Raw genomic sequence first — 21,092 nt, forward strand, 5'->3', positions numbered from 1 at the left:
TGACCCAACTCCCCAACCTACTTCATTTAATCTTACTACTGTAAAGAACCCCCACCACACCACCACCAAAAGTGGAACTTATGTTAACAGATTCTGCCACTGTTCCTGGATTCTTCTCTGTATGTTTATAGTCTTGTGTGTACATGTGATATGTATGTATATGCAAATACATGCACATAAAGATATATATTTACATGTATAAATATATATGTAGACACATTACATTAGTTTGTTCAAATGTAAATAAACATATGTACTGGTGCACCATGAAATATAATATATTCCAAATTGAGTTCTGGATTCAATTTGTATGTTCAATTTTACTCTCTGTTTTCCCCTGAGAACGCTTTTAAATATTTCTGGGACAAAAAAATGTTGTGGTAGTTTCAGCTGTCCCTGCAACCACTTTCATTATTTGTGTCATTATTACTGCTGCATAATCGGAACATAAAAAAACATGGTGCCATAACAAATGACTTCCCAGTACTGACAGTTATGGCAGCAGCATTTCAATACTGATGAAAAATTTCCCAGCAAGATCTCTGGCCAGGTTTACAATAACTAAACAGGAAATGGCTGCCACTGTTCACATTAAATCCAGACTGTTTGGTGTAACTTTATCTGTGTTTTAGATTACAATAAAATCTCTTTGACTCTCAAATGGCAAAATTTCATCCTTACTGAGGTTGGAAAAAGATAACTTGAGGTTTCATGTGTGCTGTTTCTGTTTGTCCTTTGACAAGAGCTCTTAAAGATAATTTTTTTAAGTTGTCTTACTTTGGGTTTGTTTAAATTTAATGAACTTTGTAAATTTTTATGAGAGGGAGAGGTTTGTTATGACTTTTTCCCAATGGACTGCTAATAGAAGTTAGCTTGTCTAGCCCATGTGCTAGATGCTGTCAGTATCCAACTGCCTTTGACTCTCACACCTCCCAGGGGACTAGTAATTGTTGTGTTCAAACAGCCTGTAATTGTGATCCCGCTGGCTTTCTCAGTACGCTTCTGGCTATTAGAATCATTAAACAACTCAGCACCTGTTAACAGCATTGTAAATATTCAACCCTGCTTGTGTGCAGGTTGAGTCCAATATAGAGAAATCTTACAGAGCTCAGCCTCATAAATTAGAGCTTCTGACAAGTCAATTATTGTGAAACTGGGTTTCTCTGTGAAATAAATGAAATAGCATGCTGACAAAAGGTAGGCTGTCTGTTTATGGCAGAGAGAAGATAATGACTTGATGATCCAATGCAGAGAGCATGAAACTACATTGTATCCTTTATCTATAATTAAACAGTTGTGTAATATTTCTATTTTAATAATCAGTAAATTATAAATTTTGTACTGTGGAAAGTACAACATGAAAACAGACGTTTTTACTCAGCTGTTGCTTGTTCTTTCAAGTTAGTAAAGTGGTTATTGAAATTAATGATATATAATGTTTTAAGCTAAATGCTTATAATTATTTAGGCTAGAAATTACCCATTGACTAAAAAGTTCATGCTGTAGAAGCAAAGGCCATATAATGCTAATGAAGTTCATGTAAATATAAACTCCATTCTTTATTCCCAGGAAAGTGTCAGAATATATATTACCTCCTAAAATTTTATGTGACCTAAACAATAATTTCATTTATATTTAGTTTATTTTACAGTGTCTTGTTAAATTATATATCTAATTAAGATGTAGCAAATCTTACTTTTATGAGGATTTTTAAATGGTTTAAGTAACCTTAGTTCAAATATTAGCAAAGAATAAGTTTAATCAATAAAGTTATATAACAACAAAAATAGGCATTTTAGTATTTGTGTTGGGTGAATAGAAAACAACTGTTTTTCATTTTTTAAAATATTTATTTATTTTTGAGAGAGACAAAGCACAAGCAGAGGAAAGGCAGAAAGTCAGAGGGAGACACAGAATCCAAAGCAAGCTCCAGGCTCTGAGCTGTCAGCAGAAAGCCCAATGAAGGGCTTGAACCTACAAACTGTGAGATCATGACCTGGGCTAAAGTCAGACGCTTAACTAACTGAACCACCCATGCACCCCAGAAGACAATTTTTTAATGATTAAAATGTTCCTACTCTTGAATGTAATATTTTAACCAGCACTTTCTATTTTTTGAAATAGTTATTACTTTCTAAAAATAAATAAAAGTAGTTATCATTTACATGTGCCATAAAACTTGAAGAGAACAATTTTAGAATTTTTTGAAATTCTAGATTATCGTCAGATATCATAAGGATAAAAGCGTTGATACTGAGTAAATTAAATGTCAATTCAATTACTTAAATTGAGATTTTGCATTTTTTAGGCAAGTCCATGTGAGAGTGTTGGTGAATGCATTAGAAATAAACAACCATATTAAGAGAAAATATCAATGAGAGTTTTTAAAGTTATTCTCAAAAATGTGTTATTTTTATCAAATAAGATTATAAATAATATCATCCAATAAGTTGTTGTAGTCTCAGAGACATGATTTTAGTTTGGTTTTCTTTTGGCAACTTATTTTAAATGTTTAAGAAATGTTTACCCTGAATGTACTTTTTCTGGATAAAAGCTACAAATCAGTCTTAAAAATTTCCCAATAGACTTAGAAAACATTAAAAAGGGTATTAGCTCATCAAAATATATCTTGTAAATAAATAAAACAGTAACCAAAATAATTATTAAAAAGAATTTATAATTTTTGAAGGAAAGTCTTTTTCAAAGATGGTTTTAAATATTATTTGTAAATGTACTAAATTTATTTATTAAAGCAAAAATAATGTACAGTTGTCATTCCAGTTATATTTATAGGAGAATGGCTTATGGTAATCAGTAGCAGCATCCATGAGACTTTCTATTTTCAAATGGCCTAGGAAATTTTTGGACAAAAATGGTATTTTAACTTTTGTTTTTCATGGTAATTTTGTTTTCATAATGTCTTCCTTTTGTGGTTTTAATTGCATAAAGAATCGCTTGATTCTTGCTCTAGAAATTGTACACTTATTCAGTTCGTAGACACATTTTCACTGTTCTTTTTTTTTCAATTTAGAAAATTTTATCAACTATATATTAATCCTAGCTGAAAATTTGTATTTAGCAAGCCAAAAGAATGTGAAATTATAAAGTAAGCACTTCTGTTGTAAAAATTTTGGCTAATAAATTTCATTTGTTGCAAAAAAAATGAAAGACAATAAATATGACTAGTAATTTAGAATGACTTTAGAGATCTCTTTTATGGGACCTTGAATATCCAGAATGTTTTTATTCACCTTCTAATGAATAATACATTATTCTAACCAATACTACTTTTAGTCATTTTCCAGGATAAAGGAGTATTTACTAATGGTTTCTGAGGCTGGTTTTTCACTTTACATGCCTCATTAGGTAAATTTGTACATTTTGGGACGTATGAGTGCTTCAGTCGGTTAAACGTCCAACTCTTGATATCTTGATATCTTGGTTCATGTCATAATCTCATAGTTTGTGAGTTCAAGCCTTGCCTCCGGCTCTGCACTGACCACATGGAGCCTGCTTGGGATTCTCTCTCTCTCCTTCTCTCTCTGCCCTTCCCCCATTGCACGTGCATGCGTGTGTATGTTCTTGCTCTCTCTCAAAATAAGTAAATAAACATTTTTTAAAAGTTTATACATTTTGTTTAAATTACCAACAGCACTGGTTTCAATACTTACCTGTTCATTGATAAATATTGCTTTATTTTGGTCTGTGACATGAACTTTTCCAGGAAAGGCAGTAATTTCTCTGCAGACTAAGATTGAAAGTAACTTTTTCTCTTTTGTGAAAATTAAAATCTTGAGCATATAATTATGATTTACAGATTTTCCTAAATAAAGAGTCTGTTATTAATCCTTACTTAGTGGAGACTCTCATATTCTTGTACCTGTGCATTTGTGCAATCTTCCCTTTCTACTGAAAATATATCCTGCCATCATTTAAGTCCTGCTCTATGTATTTTTAAGTAAATTTTTGCAGTATACTGACTCCAAATCTTTCCCTTTGAAGAAAGAAAAAAAATCACCAAATTTGATCAGTTGTGGTTTCCTTCAGGACTGTCCCATTTGAGATTGTTAACACTTTCTTCCCAGACTATGAGTATCCCCTTTCCAATTGTATGCAAGTGTACAACCCTTGTACTGGGGTTTCAGTCTGTTTAGATGGGAGTCTGTTCTGAGGCCACTTTACACTCCTGTTACTTGATTTGGATGGAAAGAGGAGATATAATTCTCTGTGCTGACCAGGATACAGAATTCACCCACCAAGAATTAGAGATCTGCCATGATGTAGGGGCATTTTGTCACCCTTTGGATCTGTTCCCAGGGACAGATTCCTAGCGATCTTAGGAATTTGCCAAGAACCTTTTGTAGTTAGAGGGAGGAGCATTCAGATGAATTGCATGTCCTTAGGCTTTTTACTTGGAAAATATACAGAGCTGAACCTGTGTGGTTTTTGTCTATAGAAGCTTAGTTCAAATGCCTTCTTGTTAGCTTCATGATGTCTTTTCCCATATTTAGGGTGACAGGCAGTCGTTAAGCATTTGGAGAACAATCAATGACTAAATTTCCTAAAAGAATTCATCTACTACTCAAATCAATAGTTCTCTGAGTTTTATAAAGTTATTGCAGATGGGTTTTTATATATAAAAGGGAATTATATATTTATATATAATATGCTTCTGTTTCTGGAAAGTTAATATCCGTTTAATGTGGTGCTGAATTTTATCTGCTTATCTTACATATTTTTAACTACTACCATTGTTCATTGGTGTCAACAAATCTTATAAAGGAAATATTGATCTGGAAATTTTGATCTGTAAGATGAAACTGGCAGTTGCAGTTGTTTTACTTCTTTGATTTGCTATAAATGTAATTGTTCTTTGAAATTCTAAAAAGAAGAGAAATAGGGGAAATTGAAGTGATAATGACCTTGCTTGTTTTCTAGCTACTACAATTTGAGTGATGTAAGCCATGATTCCGTGAATAAATTTCTGTCCAGTCTGGTTGAGAAGTCTCTGGTTGAATTGGAACTTTCCTACTGTATTGAAATTGGAGAGGTATGACTCAGTTGTGTGCATTCCAAATGAAAAGATTGCCCAGCTTTTTAACAGTAGGGCTTTTGTTTCTGATGATAACCAAAAATTTTAACAAAAGTGTTGCAATAGCAACCTGCCGTAAGAACTACTAATTTTATGAATGTATGTGCTTCTATTGTACTTTTTATTTGGCATTTTATCTTTCTTTTTGAAATAGGATAATAGGAGCATTGAACCTCTGACATATGGCCGAATTGCCTCTTACTACTATTTGAAGCACCAAACAGTTAAAATGTTCAAAGAGCGTTTGAAACCTGAATGTGGTACTGAAGAATTGCTTTCAATTCTGAGTGTAAGTTTCATAACGTTATTACATTGCTTTTTAATACAAAGAGATTATATCGTATATATTTCATACCTTCTCTTTTAATTTGGGTCTTAAATGGTTGCCATCCAGTGCCTCTAAAAATTTGGCAGAAACTGTTTATGAAGTCTTTTCCTCTGTCAAATAGGATCACTGCAGAGCAACATATTTGGACCAAGCTTCCCACATAGTTTCTTTCCCAAACTTGGATACTTCTTTTTTTTTTTTTAATTTTTTTTTTTTAATGTTTTATTTCTAGGAGAGAGAGAGACAGCTTGAGCAGGGGAGGGTCAGAGAGAGAGGGAGTCACAGACTGAAACAGGCTCCAGGCTCTGAGCTGGCAGTCAGCACAGAGCCCGACGCGGGGCTCGAACCCACAAACCGCGAGATCATGACCTAAGCGAAAGTCGGATGCTTAACCGACTAAGCCACCCAGGCGCCCCAAACTTGGATAATTCTAAGAATGGAGTGAGCCACTATTAATATTTAAGTCAGGATAATAGGTATACGCGAGGCTAGCAGCCAGGTGATCACCCTGTCCTTCAAAATAACTTCTGTGAATTATAATTGAAAGCTTTTCTTATTGCTTCTTTTGAGTCATTCTTCTTGAATCCATGATGTTTCTGAGGTTTCTTTACATAAGAACACATGATTAAGATCTCTTAGAATTAATGTCAGAAAAGCTGTTCAACTCTTTCCCCTTTTTCCTTGCAAAATAAAAATACAACTAGATTTATCATGTGGTTAAAAAGAAACTATACTGTGTTTATTTTTGCTTTTTAGCCAAGAAGCTGAAAACTATATTTAATATTGAAGTTAAAGTTACTATTAGAAGTATTTTTTTCATCTTCCTTTTGGCATACAATATATGTATTTTTTTTTTTGGCCTTTGTTGAGTTTAAATATAATAATTTCCCACAAAACCTTGTTAGCACAATAGTCAAGATATATGTTACAAAATTGGGGCACCTGGGTGGATCAGTTGGTTAAGCGTCCTTCTTCAGCTCATGGTCATGAGATTCAGGTCATGATCTTGTGATTTGTGGGTTAAAGCCCCATGTCAGGCTCTGTGCTGCAGCTCAGAGCCTGGAGACTGCTTCTGATTCTGTGTCTCCTCTCTTTGTCCCTCCTCCACTCACCCACCCTCCCTCCCTCCCTCTCTCTCTCTCTCTTTCAGAAATTAATAAACATTTAAAAAAAAGATATATATTACAAAAGAATACCATATGTCATCTCACCCCTCCAGTACATTGGTGTTTGTTTTTTTTTTTAATATTTTTTTATTTATTTCTAGGAGAGAGAGAGAGAGACAGCATGAGCAGGGGAGGGTCAGAGAGAGAGGGAGATGAAGACTGTGAAATTGGCTCCAGGCTCCCAGCTGGCAGTCAGCACAGAGCCCGATGCGGGGCTCAAACCCACGAACCGCGAGATCATGACCTAAACAAAAGTTGGACGCTTAACCAACTAAGCCACCCAGGAGCCCCATACATTGGTGTTGTTTTAAAGAGTTAAAAACCATTGGACTATATAATGTCTTTAATTAAGGTCCTTCTCTTATACATTCATTGATTCTGAGATAGTTCACTTATTAGCTTTTTCTTACCTCCTATTGCTTGTCATTCTCAGTAGGCTTCAATATCTCATTCACAGTTTCCAATTTTTCAGTGTTTTTTCTTTGAGAAACTAGTGTGTAGATTTTGTGTGCAGCATAAAGCCCAGTATATTGTAGTGAGTCAGAAAATAACTTATTAAGACTGGATAGATGGATGGATCCTCTATTCATCAGTTTTCTGCTGTTTGCTCTATAGAAAAAAGTGGAGAATTGAAAGTATATAAGGCAGCTATCAAAAAAATTTTTTTAAGGAACACATAGGTAGTTCAGTCACTTGAGCATCTGACTCTTGACTTTGGCTCAAGTCTTGACCTCACAGTTCATGAGTTCATGCCCTTCTTTGTGCTCTGCACAGACAGCACAGAGCCTGCTGAGGATACTCTCTCTGCCCCCTACCCACCGCTCACTCTCTTTGTCTCTCTCTCCCTCTCTAAATAAATAAATAAACTTTAAAAAGTTTATAAAATTAAAAATTCATTTTTTAAGGAAGAGTAAAAAAATAAGAATTGTTTTTAGATTCCTAAAAATGAAGTTTTTATTATTTCCCAATTGGAACTCATAAAAATAGTATTTATCTGGCTGGAAGACAGTAAAATAATGGTTAATTAATTTGGGCAAGCATCTTAAACTAGTATCTGTTAGATTTAAGAATATAGTTTTCCTTTCATATTTACCTACCTTGCTGTATTTACTTAATCTAATATTTAAAAAGTACATGTCTACCTTGCGAGCACATGTAATAACAGCTAACACCTTTGAGCACTTTTCATGTGCCAAGCAGTATTCTAGGAACTTTACATTCCTAGAATTTCTTTACATTGAAAAATGCATTTAATCCTGACAATAACCACTCATTTGAGATTGATAATATATCCCATTGGCTGCACAGCAAGTGAATAGTTTGCAGTCTAGCAACCAAGTGTGGGTTCTTAACCACTGTCCTATGCTGCTTCTCTTGTCACACATACACACACACACACACACACACACACACACACACACTGATGTGGAAGATACTGAGATGGGGATACATGTTAACTCTGGATGCACATTTTGGATACTAACCCTTTATTAGATACATCATTTGCAAATATCTTCTCCCATTCCATAGGCTGCCTTTCAGTTCTGTTGATTGTTTCCTTTGATGTACAGAAGCCTTTTATCTTGATGAAGTCCCAGTAGTTCATTTTGCTTTTGTTTCCCTGGTCTCTGGAGACATGTCTAGTAAAAAGTTGCTGCAGCCGAAGTCAAAGAGGTTACTTCCTATATTGCCCTCTAGAATTTTGATGGTTTTCTGTTGTACCTTTAGGTCTTTCAACCATTTTGAATTTGTTTTTATGTATGATGTAAGAAAGTGGTCCAGTTTCATTCTTCTGCATGTTGCCGTCCAGTTTTCCCAGCACCATTTGTTGAGGAGACTGTCTTTTTCCCATTGGTATTCTTTACTAATTTGTTGAAGATTAGTTGACCATAGAGTTGTGGGTCCATTTCCGGGTTTTCTCTTCTGTTCCATTGATTTATATGTCTGTTTTTTGTATTAGTACCATACTGTCTTGGTGACTACAACTTTGTAATATAGCTCGAGGTCCGGAATTGTGACACCTCTGGGTTTGCTTTCTTTTCCAAGATTGCTTTGGCTATTGGGGTCTTTTGTGGTTCTATATATACTTTGGGATTGTTTGTTCTAGCTCAGTGAAAAAACACTGGTGGCATTCTGATAGGTGTTGCATTAAATATATAGATTGCTTTTGGTAGTATAGACATTATAATAATATTTGTTCTTCTAATCCATGAAAAAAAAAAAAAAAGACTCCTGGGTGGCTCAGTCAGTGAAGTTTCCGACTTGATTTTAGCTCGGATCATAATCTCACCATCCTGAGATCGAGCCCTGCAGCAATCTCAGCCTGGATCGTACTTGGGATCCTCTCCCTCCACTTCTTCCCCAGTCTTTCCCTCACTCTTGCTTGCTCTCTCTCTCTCAAAATAAATAAATAAACTTAAAAAAAAAAAAAGACTGTCAAATTAGTTTCCTGAGGAACCTCCACACTGTTTTCCAGAGGGGCTGTACCAGTTTACATTCCCACCAACAGTGTAGGAGGGTGCCCGTTTCTCCACATCCTCGAAAAAAAAAAAATGGTTAATGTATAACATGCATACAGAAAGTACACAAATCATAAAAGCTCTAATTTCTACAAAATGAACATGCTCATTGTAACCTTTGTCCTGACCAAGAAATAAAATATTACCAGGACCTCAAAAAAAAAAAAAAAAAAAAGACTGGATGAACATTGTTTGTAATGGTTTGTGAAAACCATATGCCTGTTATAGTCTGTAACTCCCTTTCCCCCCACTAAAAAAGACCGCAAAATATACCCAGTAAGAAGAGAATTAAACTGTTGTCCTCTTCAGTCTTCTCTGAAAAGGCATTGATCAGAATAAGAGGTCTGTCCACACCCTTTCAGCAGCCTATTTCTTTCCACTATTACACTACCTAAAAATCTGTTACCCTGATCTCCTAGTTTATTTTCATTAGAATAAAATCAACTCTTGTGATAACTAAACAAAACCAATCATCTGCGAATAAAAGTAAGATAAACTCAACAGTATATTTATATACATAATGTTTGGTATATAGTATTTACCCCTTAATAATTTCCACAGCAACAATGATGTAATCTCTTCATCCTGTGGTGTTTAGTCCAGCAAACTTAGCCTCTGCTAGATAACATCTAAGTGTCTATTATCTCAGTGAGTTTGCTTTTTGAATAAGGATACTGAGACATTAGAACTATAGGACTCACAATGACAAGGAGATCTGCAGGTACCACTGTTTTGTTAATTTCTTATCTAGCAATTACTCTCAGTTCACTGGAGAACAAATGTGTAACTAAGAAAAAAACATTAAATAGTAAAGCAAGATTGTATTTGAAGTAATTACAGTGTAATTTCTAGAATACATTCTTTCACTGAAAAGTGGATTTGTTTGGGGTTTTTTGTTACCACACTAAAGATTCCTAAATGACTCATATAGCCTCATTATCTTGACTCTCACCTCCCAAAATGCCTATTAATCTCCTTGTGGTTTTGAAACAAGGAGAAAAAAGCAGCCATGAGCTATAAAGAACAGGATGATAAACACAACAGGGCAGAGAAAAGCAATACGTGTGTTGTTAGTGTTTCAAAGGCCTATTATCATTGTTTTTGTTATTAAAAACCATCTCCTTTTACAAAGATAGTAATTGATGTTTCTACAGTCATCTTTAAATTTTTAAAATTAACTTATTATTTTTTAAAAGAATTTTTAGTAGTCCAGAGATCACAACTGAAAAACTTCTATTCTCTTGAATATTACTTTGAAATTATTTTAATACTTCATAAATTTAATTTTGGCAGTGAATGAAGTTTTCTCCTTGTATGTTAGGTATTGTTTTTTGTTTTTATTCCCTTGGTATTAATACCTTGGTATTAATGGTAGTGTAGAAATTGTGTTCATTAAGACTTTCTTTGAGGTTTTCTAAATATGTTGCAGTGTGATTGATTATACTTAGCACAGAGGGAAAAAAAATAAACAGTAACCAACCAAAGAAGGAAAAAAGAATGTTAAGACATTGATTCATTTTACTAGGCATTAAAGATACATAAATTTATTATTTCTCTTCATTTAACATCAAACATAGTTTCAAATGATGATCTCTTGATCTTATGTATTCATGACTGATAATTGATAACTGTTTTAGCCCTTTTTTCCTTTAGAGAAGGTATGTATTTGGAACCTCGTAGTTAGCCACAGTTGTTTTTCCTTTACTTAAGTGAATTGGAATTCCTACTCTTTATCTAGTCATTTTGTATATCACTATCAACTTTTTTTAATTTCTTTTTAAGTAGAGATACAATTTTATTGCCTTTATAATATTTACCAGAGAGGGGAAGGGGGGTGATGGCCATAGGGAGGGCATTTGTTGGGATGAGCACGGGGTGTTATATACAAACCAACTTGACAATAAACTGTTTAAAAAATATGTATATATATATTTATATTATATTTATATTATATATATATATATATATAATTTACCAGAAAGTGTATTTTGTTTCAAAACTTAAAGAGAAAGCATTTAATCAGGCCATTTCATGACATGCTTCCTTGCACAGTGTTTTTGGCACTACAGACTTCCCTCTCACAGTGTTCGTAGAAGAAGTTTGTCAGGTTTGATAAAAAACAAAACAAACAAACAAAAACTTGTACATTAAGTTCATGTATACCCTGTCTTCTGAATTCTATTCTTTTTGCTCTTTTCTTCTATCAATACAATGGTTGGGGTCAGACCGGTATTTTGCAGAATGGTATTATAGTGACAGTCACCCATTTGACCAAAGAATGGAGGAAACAGGAAATGTCTGAGTTTGAAAATGAAAACTGAACTCTCCCAAATAGTAAAGAGCCAAGCTAAATGAAATTGTCTTTTTTTTTTTAATATTTTTTTATTTATTTCTAGGAGAGAGAGAAAGAGAGACAGCGTGAGCAGGGGAGGGTCAGAGAGAGAGGGAGTCACAGACTGAAACAGGCTCCAGGCTCTGAGCTGGCAGTCAGCACAGAGCCCGACGCGGGGCTCGAACCCACGAACCGCGAGATCATGACCTAAGTGAAAGTCGGACGCTTAACCGACTAAGCCACCCTAGGTGCCCCTAAATGAAATTGTCTTAACAAATACATATCTTAAGCATAAAATGAAGTATGCATACTTTTTATATTTTATCCTTAATATGTTACCTCCTCATTGTCCATATTAAATTCAGTCGTATTTCTATCCTCAGACCATATATTGATTCTTTCAAAAAAATATTTATTTTGTACCTAGAGTGAGTGTGTGAGGCTCTTTATGAGGGCAGGAAATAGAACATTACTGACAAACGTGTGTGTGTGTGTGTGTGTGTGTGTGTGTGTGTGTGACAGAGAGAGAGAGAGAGAGAGAGAATATTAACACATAAACTATGGACCATGGTAATAAACTATGAAAGATACTTGGTCATCAGCTCAGTGTGATACTCTAAGAATGAGCAAAATGTTGCTCATCGTCAAAGAGTCTCTAAAAACAAAACAGGATAGAATTTTATATTCCTTCATGTTAATCATTCCTATGCAAGATATTTGCTATGTATATTTTTCCTGGTCCCACATCACAAAAACATCATGTAGAAAGTCTGCACCCAAGTGAGCTACTCAAAGATGGAAGATATGTGATTAGGGTATTTCAGTTTAGAAAGGCAAAGGCTTTGAATCCATGTAAGTGAAATTAAAATCTTGAACTGTATGAACAGAGGACCTCTTTAGATCATTAATACAGTAACTTTTTCAGTTAGAAGTTTGGTCTGATCCTGCAAGTAATAAACTCAGAGAATGTATTACTTAAATTTATATATATACACATATATGTATTATATAAAAGATTCAATAATATATATGTAATAGATTCAAAAGGGCAGAATGAATTTATTAATGATAAAACTACTAAAGAGCTAAAAGAGAAGATGGAATTGTGCCTATCATATTTGGTGAGATAGATGATGATCATTCCTTTACAGACCAGAGGAGGCAGGGATCAGGATCAGACCTGTGTGGCATTTACATGAGTTTTCTCTTGGTCCACTAGATACTTGGAGTATTTTTATTCTTCAGAATATTATGAGGAGGTTAGTTTGTTTTTTTTAAACATGGCAGCGTGTTAAACTTTCAGATACTAATTCCCATTGTTATTATTCCGTTATATATAAGCCTTTATTTCAGTCAACACTGAAGAGGCAAGTACACTTTCACTAATGTTTTCCTTAGTAATACTTCTTTTGAGATGTTTGTTTCAACTCACTTGTCTTCCTTAGGAATTAAAGTGTTTCTAAGTTTACATTTTTTAGGTGTCATTATCTTTAAATGATAGTTAGATATTCTAGGTGTGCGGCCAAAGATTGTACTGAGACTATATCTTCTCACTAGTCTTATTCTATAACAGTAAACCATTTATTTAAATTTTGTCTTTCTAATATACCCATTAAAAAATAATACTGCCTTTTATTGAGCACCTGCTACTTGCCAGGCATTTATATACATTATTTGTGTCATCAAACAGTGCTTCATGGTAAATGTTAACTTACAGATAATGAAACTGAAGTTTAATGAGGTTAAGTTTTTCCAGATTCTATAGAAAGTAGCTCCTTAGAACTCTTTCCCTATACCTTACTTCTCCTAGACATAGTTTATCCTTACCATGTTTTTAATTCGTAAAAAAATTTAAAGCATTAAAATATAAGGGCATATACTTTTAAAAGGTCCATTTAAAATTGTATGTGGCCTTGTAGCTTAGAATTATAGATGTTAAATGCAGATGTTAATTACTGTGACAAAATAATTATTTCAGTATCCCTTATTGAAAACATATATTTTAAGTTTTAAATGATATGATGCTATTTGGAAAGTTTAGATATTTTGTAAACACTCTTGCCAAGTTTTTTTTTTTAACACCATGAATTAATAAGCTTCATAATTAAGGCAGCTGCTTCACACTTCTATTGTTAACCAGTGACATTACATCTGTCTTGCTCCATTGATGCCCTCCTCCTACTTATTGAAGCATTTAGCAGTTTTGGCAACAGGGATTACATGGCATGGAGTAAGTAGTCTAATTAGATATAAGTGAAAATCCAGAGGGAAAAGGACATTTAAAAAATAAGGAATCTCTTAATGATGTTGGCACCGAAAGCCCAAGCCTAGAGTAGAAAATGCCTATCGTCGTGGCAAACAAGGATTATGATTTGCTGTGTGCAGGGGACTTTCAGAAGGTAGCCTGTTTTAAAACCATAATAGAAATGAAAAGATTTCAAAGTTAGGGGAAATTCATTTAAACAGATTTACGAATACGCTTGCTATAGTATTAATAGCTTTGAAAGAAAGCAGAATATACCCCAAATGTATTTCATCTCTACAATTTTCAGTAAGTTTTTTTAAAAGATATACTCAGTTGTTGTTATGGTTCTTGTGACACAGAGAAACATGAGATTATATATCAGATACAGAGTCTGAAAAGTTGTAAAATTCTTACTTTTTCACAAAGCCTTGGATATTGACTAAAAGTGTGGGTTTCATGTGTTAATATAAAATAGAACCATTCCAAATTTAGAAAAGTACCACAGCAGTAAGATTTTTATATATCAATAAATTTCCAGGTTTGGCAGTTCTCTGGACTGCTTTCTTTAAAAGCATACAGATTCTTTGCCTATATATAGAACATTTTTAGTAATACAGCATTTTTAATGTTTGAATTTGTCCTGTTTGGGTACAGCTACAAATCTTTTAGCAGAAAATTGCAGATATATCTTTCTCAAACACAAGATTGAAAGAATAAGCAATATTTTTTTAAAAAGAAATTTAAGACAAAATAAATGAAAAGGGCAAGCCAGATATGAATAGCATCAGTAGGGGACCCAACATGTAAAATTAAAGAGTTCATTAGAGAAGAATGAAAGGAAGGAGAGGTTAACTGAGAAACAGTGAACACCACCAACCTCATGGCCTTCCATTTCCAAATAACCTCCTGACAATTGCAGGATCCCATCTGCTTCTCTTTATCTTCCTGGTGGGGAAACCTAATGGGATATCTTCCAGGGTTTGTGAGAAGAGCCTCCCTAACCCTCAGGCTGGGGAGCTGCCTGGCATCTTTTAGAGAGGCACAGATGGCAAATGTCTTGAAAAAAGTTATCTTTCTACTCTTGGTCTCTTTCCCTTGAGACTTTCTCTCTTCTCCATTATTTCTCAGCTTCTTCCTAGCTTTCTGTACATACAGGCTATCCTCAGCACAGAGAAAAGTGAAACATTTTCCTGGGAAAAGACCTCATTTTCAGATATATCTGTTGTATTTTAATAGGTTATGCTTCAGATTTTTAAGCTCATTATGTTCTGATGAGTATAGAACGTATTTATGACACTACCTGAAATTTGTCCTGCTTTAAGTTTTTTTTTGTTTGTTTGTTTTTATTTTTGGCTTCCAAAAATGCCATACAGAATGACAGCTGGCAAGTATTAGGATTCTCATCATTGATGATTAAGTAGAGTTGTTATTTAAGAAATTGTTTTTAGGGGCTCCTGCTTGGCTCAGTCAGTTAAGCGTCTGACTTCATTTCAGGTTATGATCTCACATTTTGTGGGTTTGAGCCCTGCATTGGGCTCTGTGCTGATATCTCAGAACCTGGAGCCTGCTTCAGATTCTGTGTCTCCCTGTCTCTCTGCCTCTCCCCAACTCATGCTCTGACTCTCTCTCTCTCAAAATTAAATAAACATTAAAAAAATTTAATAAAGGAGAAGTTATTTTAGATATCAAATATGAAGAGGTTTAATATTTCATTATCTCTTAGTTTAACTTTTTCATTTTTTGAAGAACAAAGACCCAATCTTGCCTAAGATGATACAGTCAGTATGGAAAGATAATATAAAAACTCAATTCTCAATAGGAAAAGGATAAAGTTGAAATTAGAATTCATATCTCCCAGCAATCTTTTAAATGTCTTTTTTCCATTTTGCTGTTTTATACTTTTCTTTTTCTTCTCATATCTCATTTTGCCCTTTTATTTAAACTTACAAAGCCTGAAGTACCTGAAAAGGTACTCCATTAGCCTTCTCAGCCTAAGCTATCTGTAAAAAAATATTTTGACTTGTCAACATTTGTCAAGATTTGCTAAGTGCTGTGTCCAATACTCAGTGTATTTTGGAGAATACCAAAGAAATAGAAAACAGACCCATATATTCTAAAGAGATTTGTCCTAGAGCCCAATAAAAACAAAAGGATAAGTTTGTGCTGAATTCATATCTCTTTGGCTGTTGCTGCTTAATATGGCTTTGCCTATGCATGAAAAGTGTTTAGTCCTACTTAGGACATTCAGAGCAGAACTGCTGACATTGTTCTCCCAGAAGTCAGTTTCTAGCCTGTCCTGTGGGCAGAAGGTATGTAAGTCATGGGAGCCATATATGTATTTGCAAAGGGAATCTACATTTAGACATTTTAAATTACAAGTATAGTCTTGGATGATGTCATATAAATTAAGTTATATTTATAAAACTCCAAGGTAGTTTATTTTTAAGGGAACCCTATCATAAATCATCTGGCAAAGGAGATCATCATTAATTTTGCTTTGAAAATATTTTGTTTATTATTGGTAAATAAAACTGCTTAACTTAGTAATATCAAACATCATAACTACTTAGAATTGCCAGTACACATACTATCACTTTAGGGAAATAAAAATAGCATTGAAAATTATGAGCTTGCTGGAATAAAATCTCTTCCCTAAATTCTAACCATTTGTCATTTCATTCTATGAGTAAACAGAGCATTGTTTAAACTTTAAAAATAAGTGGAAAATGAGTGGAAACTTTAACATTGGATAAAATATTTTAAAATATAGTTTTCATATGCCAGAAATTGGTTTCTGCTCAAAATGTTTCTAATTTTATCCCAATAACATTTTAGTACTCTAAAATTTTTATAGGATCCTATTGGTCCAGTAGGTGAAACAGTTCAGAAATCAATCTCTTTCCTCAATTAATATCAATGATAAGAAATCTTCCAAAAGGTTCTTGGTTCCTATCCTAAATATCTTCCAAATACAAATAATGCCAAAACATTGTTTCAGCTAAAAATACATCATCCTGCCTTTTATTCTCAGAGCTGCCAAGTAGATAAATAAGTATGATTATTTCCAATACTTAAGGCCAACTCAGTGTACCTCAGCATCACTTCTGTATAACAGAGCAAAAGAAAAACTAAACATCCTAATTTTTTTCCAGCCTCCAGTTGGTATAATTGAAGTATACAATATTACGCTATTTTAGAAACAATATGGAATTTTAAAAAGGAAAAAAATAATCATAAACCTACTCCTTAGTGCTGGACCTTTTAGACTAACTAATATGCCATGCTTTTCCATTATGTAATAATGGAAAAAACAACAACAACAGTAGAATCACTATGTGATTAAGAATATATATATATTTTTAAAAACTGTGTTAACACAGTTTGGGATAAAACTTTTATAAATTTTCTGTAGTAAAGTGTATTAAAGTATATCTTTTCTTTCATTCTTTTCATTCATTCATTCATTCATTCATATTTAAATTAAAGTTAGTTAACATAAAGTACAATCTTGGCTTCAGGAGTAGAACCCAGTGATTCATCTCCTACATATGACATCCAGTGCTCATCCCAAAAAGTGCCTTCCTTAATGCCAGTTGTCCATTTAACCCACCCATCCCTTCCTACTTCCCCTCCAGCAACCCTCAGTTTGTTCTCTGTATTTAAGAGTCTCTTATGGTTTGCCTCACTCTCTGTTTTTATCTTATATGTGTTTAAAAACAAGTCATTTTATGTACCCATCTCCATGGTTTATTGAATCTTGTTTTACAAATAATACTATGTTTAGGGGTTTTTTAATGAAAACAATACAATTATTCTTCCATAATTTGTTATTCTTCCATAATTTGTTATTCCTGGCTATATTTCTTTATACTTAATAAAGTATAAACATTGTTTACCCACTTTACTAGTTGTTATCAGGCCACCACCAGTCCTCATACATTAGCCATTATTTAGTGTATGAAGAATTACATCTCCTGATTATTTTCTCACAAGACAGTTCCTTGTCCATTAATCCTTCTAAGTAATTCTTTTTATAATCCTTCTATTTAAAAGGAAATGGCCAATAGTCCAAGAACAGAATGATTCATAATGACTTTTATGATAACACCACTGTAGGCATCTCATGGAATTATTGGAAAATTAGTTAATATAGGTAAAACATAGAACAGTACTTTGCTCATTTACAGTATTCAGTAAACATAAGCTATTATTATATTTAGTAATAGTATTTATTACTTACAGACTATGCTCCAGGCATGGAAAATACAGTAACAGACTAGGTTAATGAAGTTGCAGTACTCATAGACCTTATATTCTTAGTGGTAAACATGCTTGTTAGTAAACAAGTAAATAAACATGTAATATAACAAAGTGGATCTAAATGAGATTTATTAAAAGTAAGACAAGTGTCTAGAGGTAACTAGAGAAGGCTGGTCTAGATAGGACAGTTAAGAAAAGCTTTTCTGAGGAAATATCTGAACAGAGAATTGAGTGACATGAAGGACCAATTCATGAGAAAGTCTTGGGGAAGAAATTCTAGGCAGAAGGAATAGCATATGCAAAGGCCATGAAGCAGGAATTATTTGCCACACTCAAAGAAAAGCAGGAAAGCCAGTGGGGATAAAGTGGAACAAGCACTGGGGAGGGCATGGTACCCAAGGGCTAGGTCATCTGTGATCTTACTAGAGAGCTTGGATTTTGTTATAGTGTTCAGAGGAATGATTGTTACAGAAAGTCAAGATGAGAGAAAATGGCTTGGTGAGAAGTGGAAATGATGAATAGTAGTTAGACTCAGGATGTTTTGAAAATAGAACCAACAGAAATTGATGGATTAATTATAGAGGAAATAAAGATGATGCTAAGTTTTTGGCCTGAACAACTTGGTGAAGAGAATATCATTTACTAAGATGGAAAAAAACAGGTAAAAAGTGAGGTCTGTGTTTATTTGGGGGGGAGGGGGTGCTGATAACTGGTGTGTGGATGGTATTCAGAATCTCAGTCATGGGGTTGGTTGATATCTGGGTGGGATGAGTATTAAAAAGTCTGTGAGCTAGAGAGTATAATGCTAAGCGAAATAAGTCAATTAGAGAAGGACAGATAATCATATAATGTCACTCATATATGAAATTAAAGGAACAAAACAAATGAACAAAGGGCGGGGGAGACAAACCAGCAAACAGACTCTTAACTGTTAAGAACAAACTAATGGTTACCAGAGGGAGGTGGGTGGGGGAATGGGTGAAATGGGGGATGAAAATTAAGGAGTACATTTGTGATGAGCACCAGGGGATGTATGGAAGTGTTGTATCACTATATTGTACACCTAAAACTAATATAACACTATGTATTAACTATACTAGAATTAAGTTTAAAAAAAAAGAAGAAGAAGAAAAGGTGTGAGGATTGAGATCTGGGAACTTGGCTTGTTGAGGTTGGGGAGAAAGAGGACAAGGTGAGTCACCAAAGACAACTGAGAACAAGGGACGACAAGTGGAAAGAGAGACTTCAGGAGAGTGCACAGTCCTGGGAGCCAACGGAGGAAAAGTATCTCAAGAAGGGATGATGATTAACTGAGTTAAAGATTGTTGATACAGAGGGGAGCCTGAGTGGCTCAGTCAGTTGAGCATCTGACTTCGGCTGAAGCCATGATCTCATGGTTCATGTGTTCCAGCCCCACGTCGGGCTCTGTACTGACAACTCAGAACCTGGATCCTGCTTCAGATTCTATTTCTCATTCTCTCTCTGCCCTTCCCCCACTCACACACTGTCTCTCTCTCAAAAATAAACATTTAAAAATTGTTTTTAATTTTAAAAGATTGTTGATATGAAATGGACAAGAGACTGTTCATTAAACTTGGTGAGATAAAGATCCTAGATCTTTTAATGACTTACTCCAAAAATTATCATTGCACTGTATGCTAACTTGGGTGTAAATTAAAAAGTAAATAAATAAATAGATAAATCATCTTACATGTCTTTAATGAGTAATTTCAATAGAATGATAGGAGACAAACACCATATTTTATTCCAAAGGACTCAAGAGAGACTGAGTTTTAAGAAAGTAGGGACAGCAATTTTAGCTCATTCTTACTTGGAGCTGGGGGGGAGGGGGGACATAAAATCAATTTCTTTTTTTCTTCTTTTTAATTTATTTTAGAGACAGTGTAAATGGGGTAGAGGGAGAGAAAGAGAGTGAATCTCACGCAGGCTCCACCCAACACATGGCTTCATCCCACCACCCTGGGATCATGACCTGAGCTGAAATCAAGAGTCGGATGTTCAACTGACTGAGTCACCCAAGCATCGCCCATTCTTTTTTAAATTTAAGATCTAGCTTATTTTTATGCAGATAAAAATGATCCTAGAGTAAGGTAAGAATGATGTTATAGGAAAGAGCTCGATCCTTAAAACAAAAGGGAAATAGGAATCAACATATAAGTGGAAAAATTAGCCTTCAGTAGTAGAGCAAATTCATCCATTGTAATGGGAGGAAAGATGGAGTATTGGAGTATCGATGTAAGGAGGTTGGTAGGTAGTAGGATAATGAGGAAATTACCCTTACACTTTAATTTTAATTTAATTTACTCTTGCTTTAATTTTTTTTTATTTTATATATAAACTAAGAAGCTAAAGTCATCAGTTGAAACTGAGGAGGTGGGGAAAGATCTATAAATGTGGGCAGAGGCCATTAATAGACTAAGGGGCCATAGTGTGGTGAAATGAATATGGTGTTTGCATTTAGGAAACATGGGTTCAAATCTCAGCATGACCATTTTAACCTCTTTGTGTTAAGTGACAGGTCATTTGATCTGTAACCTCAGTTTCCCTACTCATTAAAAAATGTGCAATCATACCTGCCCTTCTTATCATCACAGGATTAATGTGAAGTTCTAATAAGGTAAAAGATACATGTCCAAACATATCTGACCTTGATCTAGATAGACTGTTTCGTGCTATGTTTTACTTTATGTTTCTTATTTGTGTTTCGCTTTTGTTTTGCATTCAAAACTGTCGTACTGTAGATACCTTTACATGTTTTAAGGGTTCAGAATACTTGGTCTCTGTCAGAGGGCAGGCCTTATGGGATTCACTAAGAAACTTTTCATTCCATTATTAATATTTAGAGGAATAAAAAAAGAGTATGGTTTTATTTCTCTTAATGATCTGAAGAACAAGTTTGCCCTTACCCTACTATGTACTTAGTGAATTTTACCTTTGCTTTTTTAGAAGAATGTATGGTAACTTCATTTGTAAGACCTTGGTTTCCTTGGTGGCAGCATCATTTTCTGAGTTTTCTCTTGCCTCTATTCCCCTGCTCCCTCATTCCTTATTCCTTTCTTTCCAGGTTAGTATTTTACTAGAGGCCATGCTCTGGGTTTTAGTGTACCACAAGGGAGTGACAAAGTCTGT

General features: G+C 34.2%; 1 protein-coding gene across 1 annotated transcript in view; it reads left to right on the forward strand.

Annotated features, from left to right (window-relative positions):
- Window positions 1-21,092, forward strand: part of ASCC3 (activating signal cointegrator 1 complex subunit 3) — a 332,522-nt gene that overhangs the window by 256,299 nt on the left and 55,131 nt on the right. The window contains exons 35-36 of the mRNA XM_039218367.1: window positions 4,939-5,050; window positions 5,247-5,381. Of these exons, the coding sequence (XP_039074298.1) occupies window positions 4,939-5,050; window positions 5,247-5,381 (247 nt within the window). The remainder of the gene's footprint in view (window positions 1-4,938; window positions 5,051-5,246; window positions 5,382-21,092) is intronic.

The sequence above is a fragment of the Hyaena hyaena genome, unplaced genomic scaffold (assembly GCF_003009895.1).
Source record: "Hyaena hyaena isolate Hyena2069 unplaced genomic scaffold, ASM300989v1 scaffold_750, whole genome shotgun sequence".
In the NCBI taxonomy this organism is placed as follows: Eukaryota; Metazoa; Chordata; class Mammalia; order Carnivora; family Hyaenidae; genus Hyaena; species Hyaena hyaena.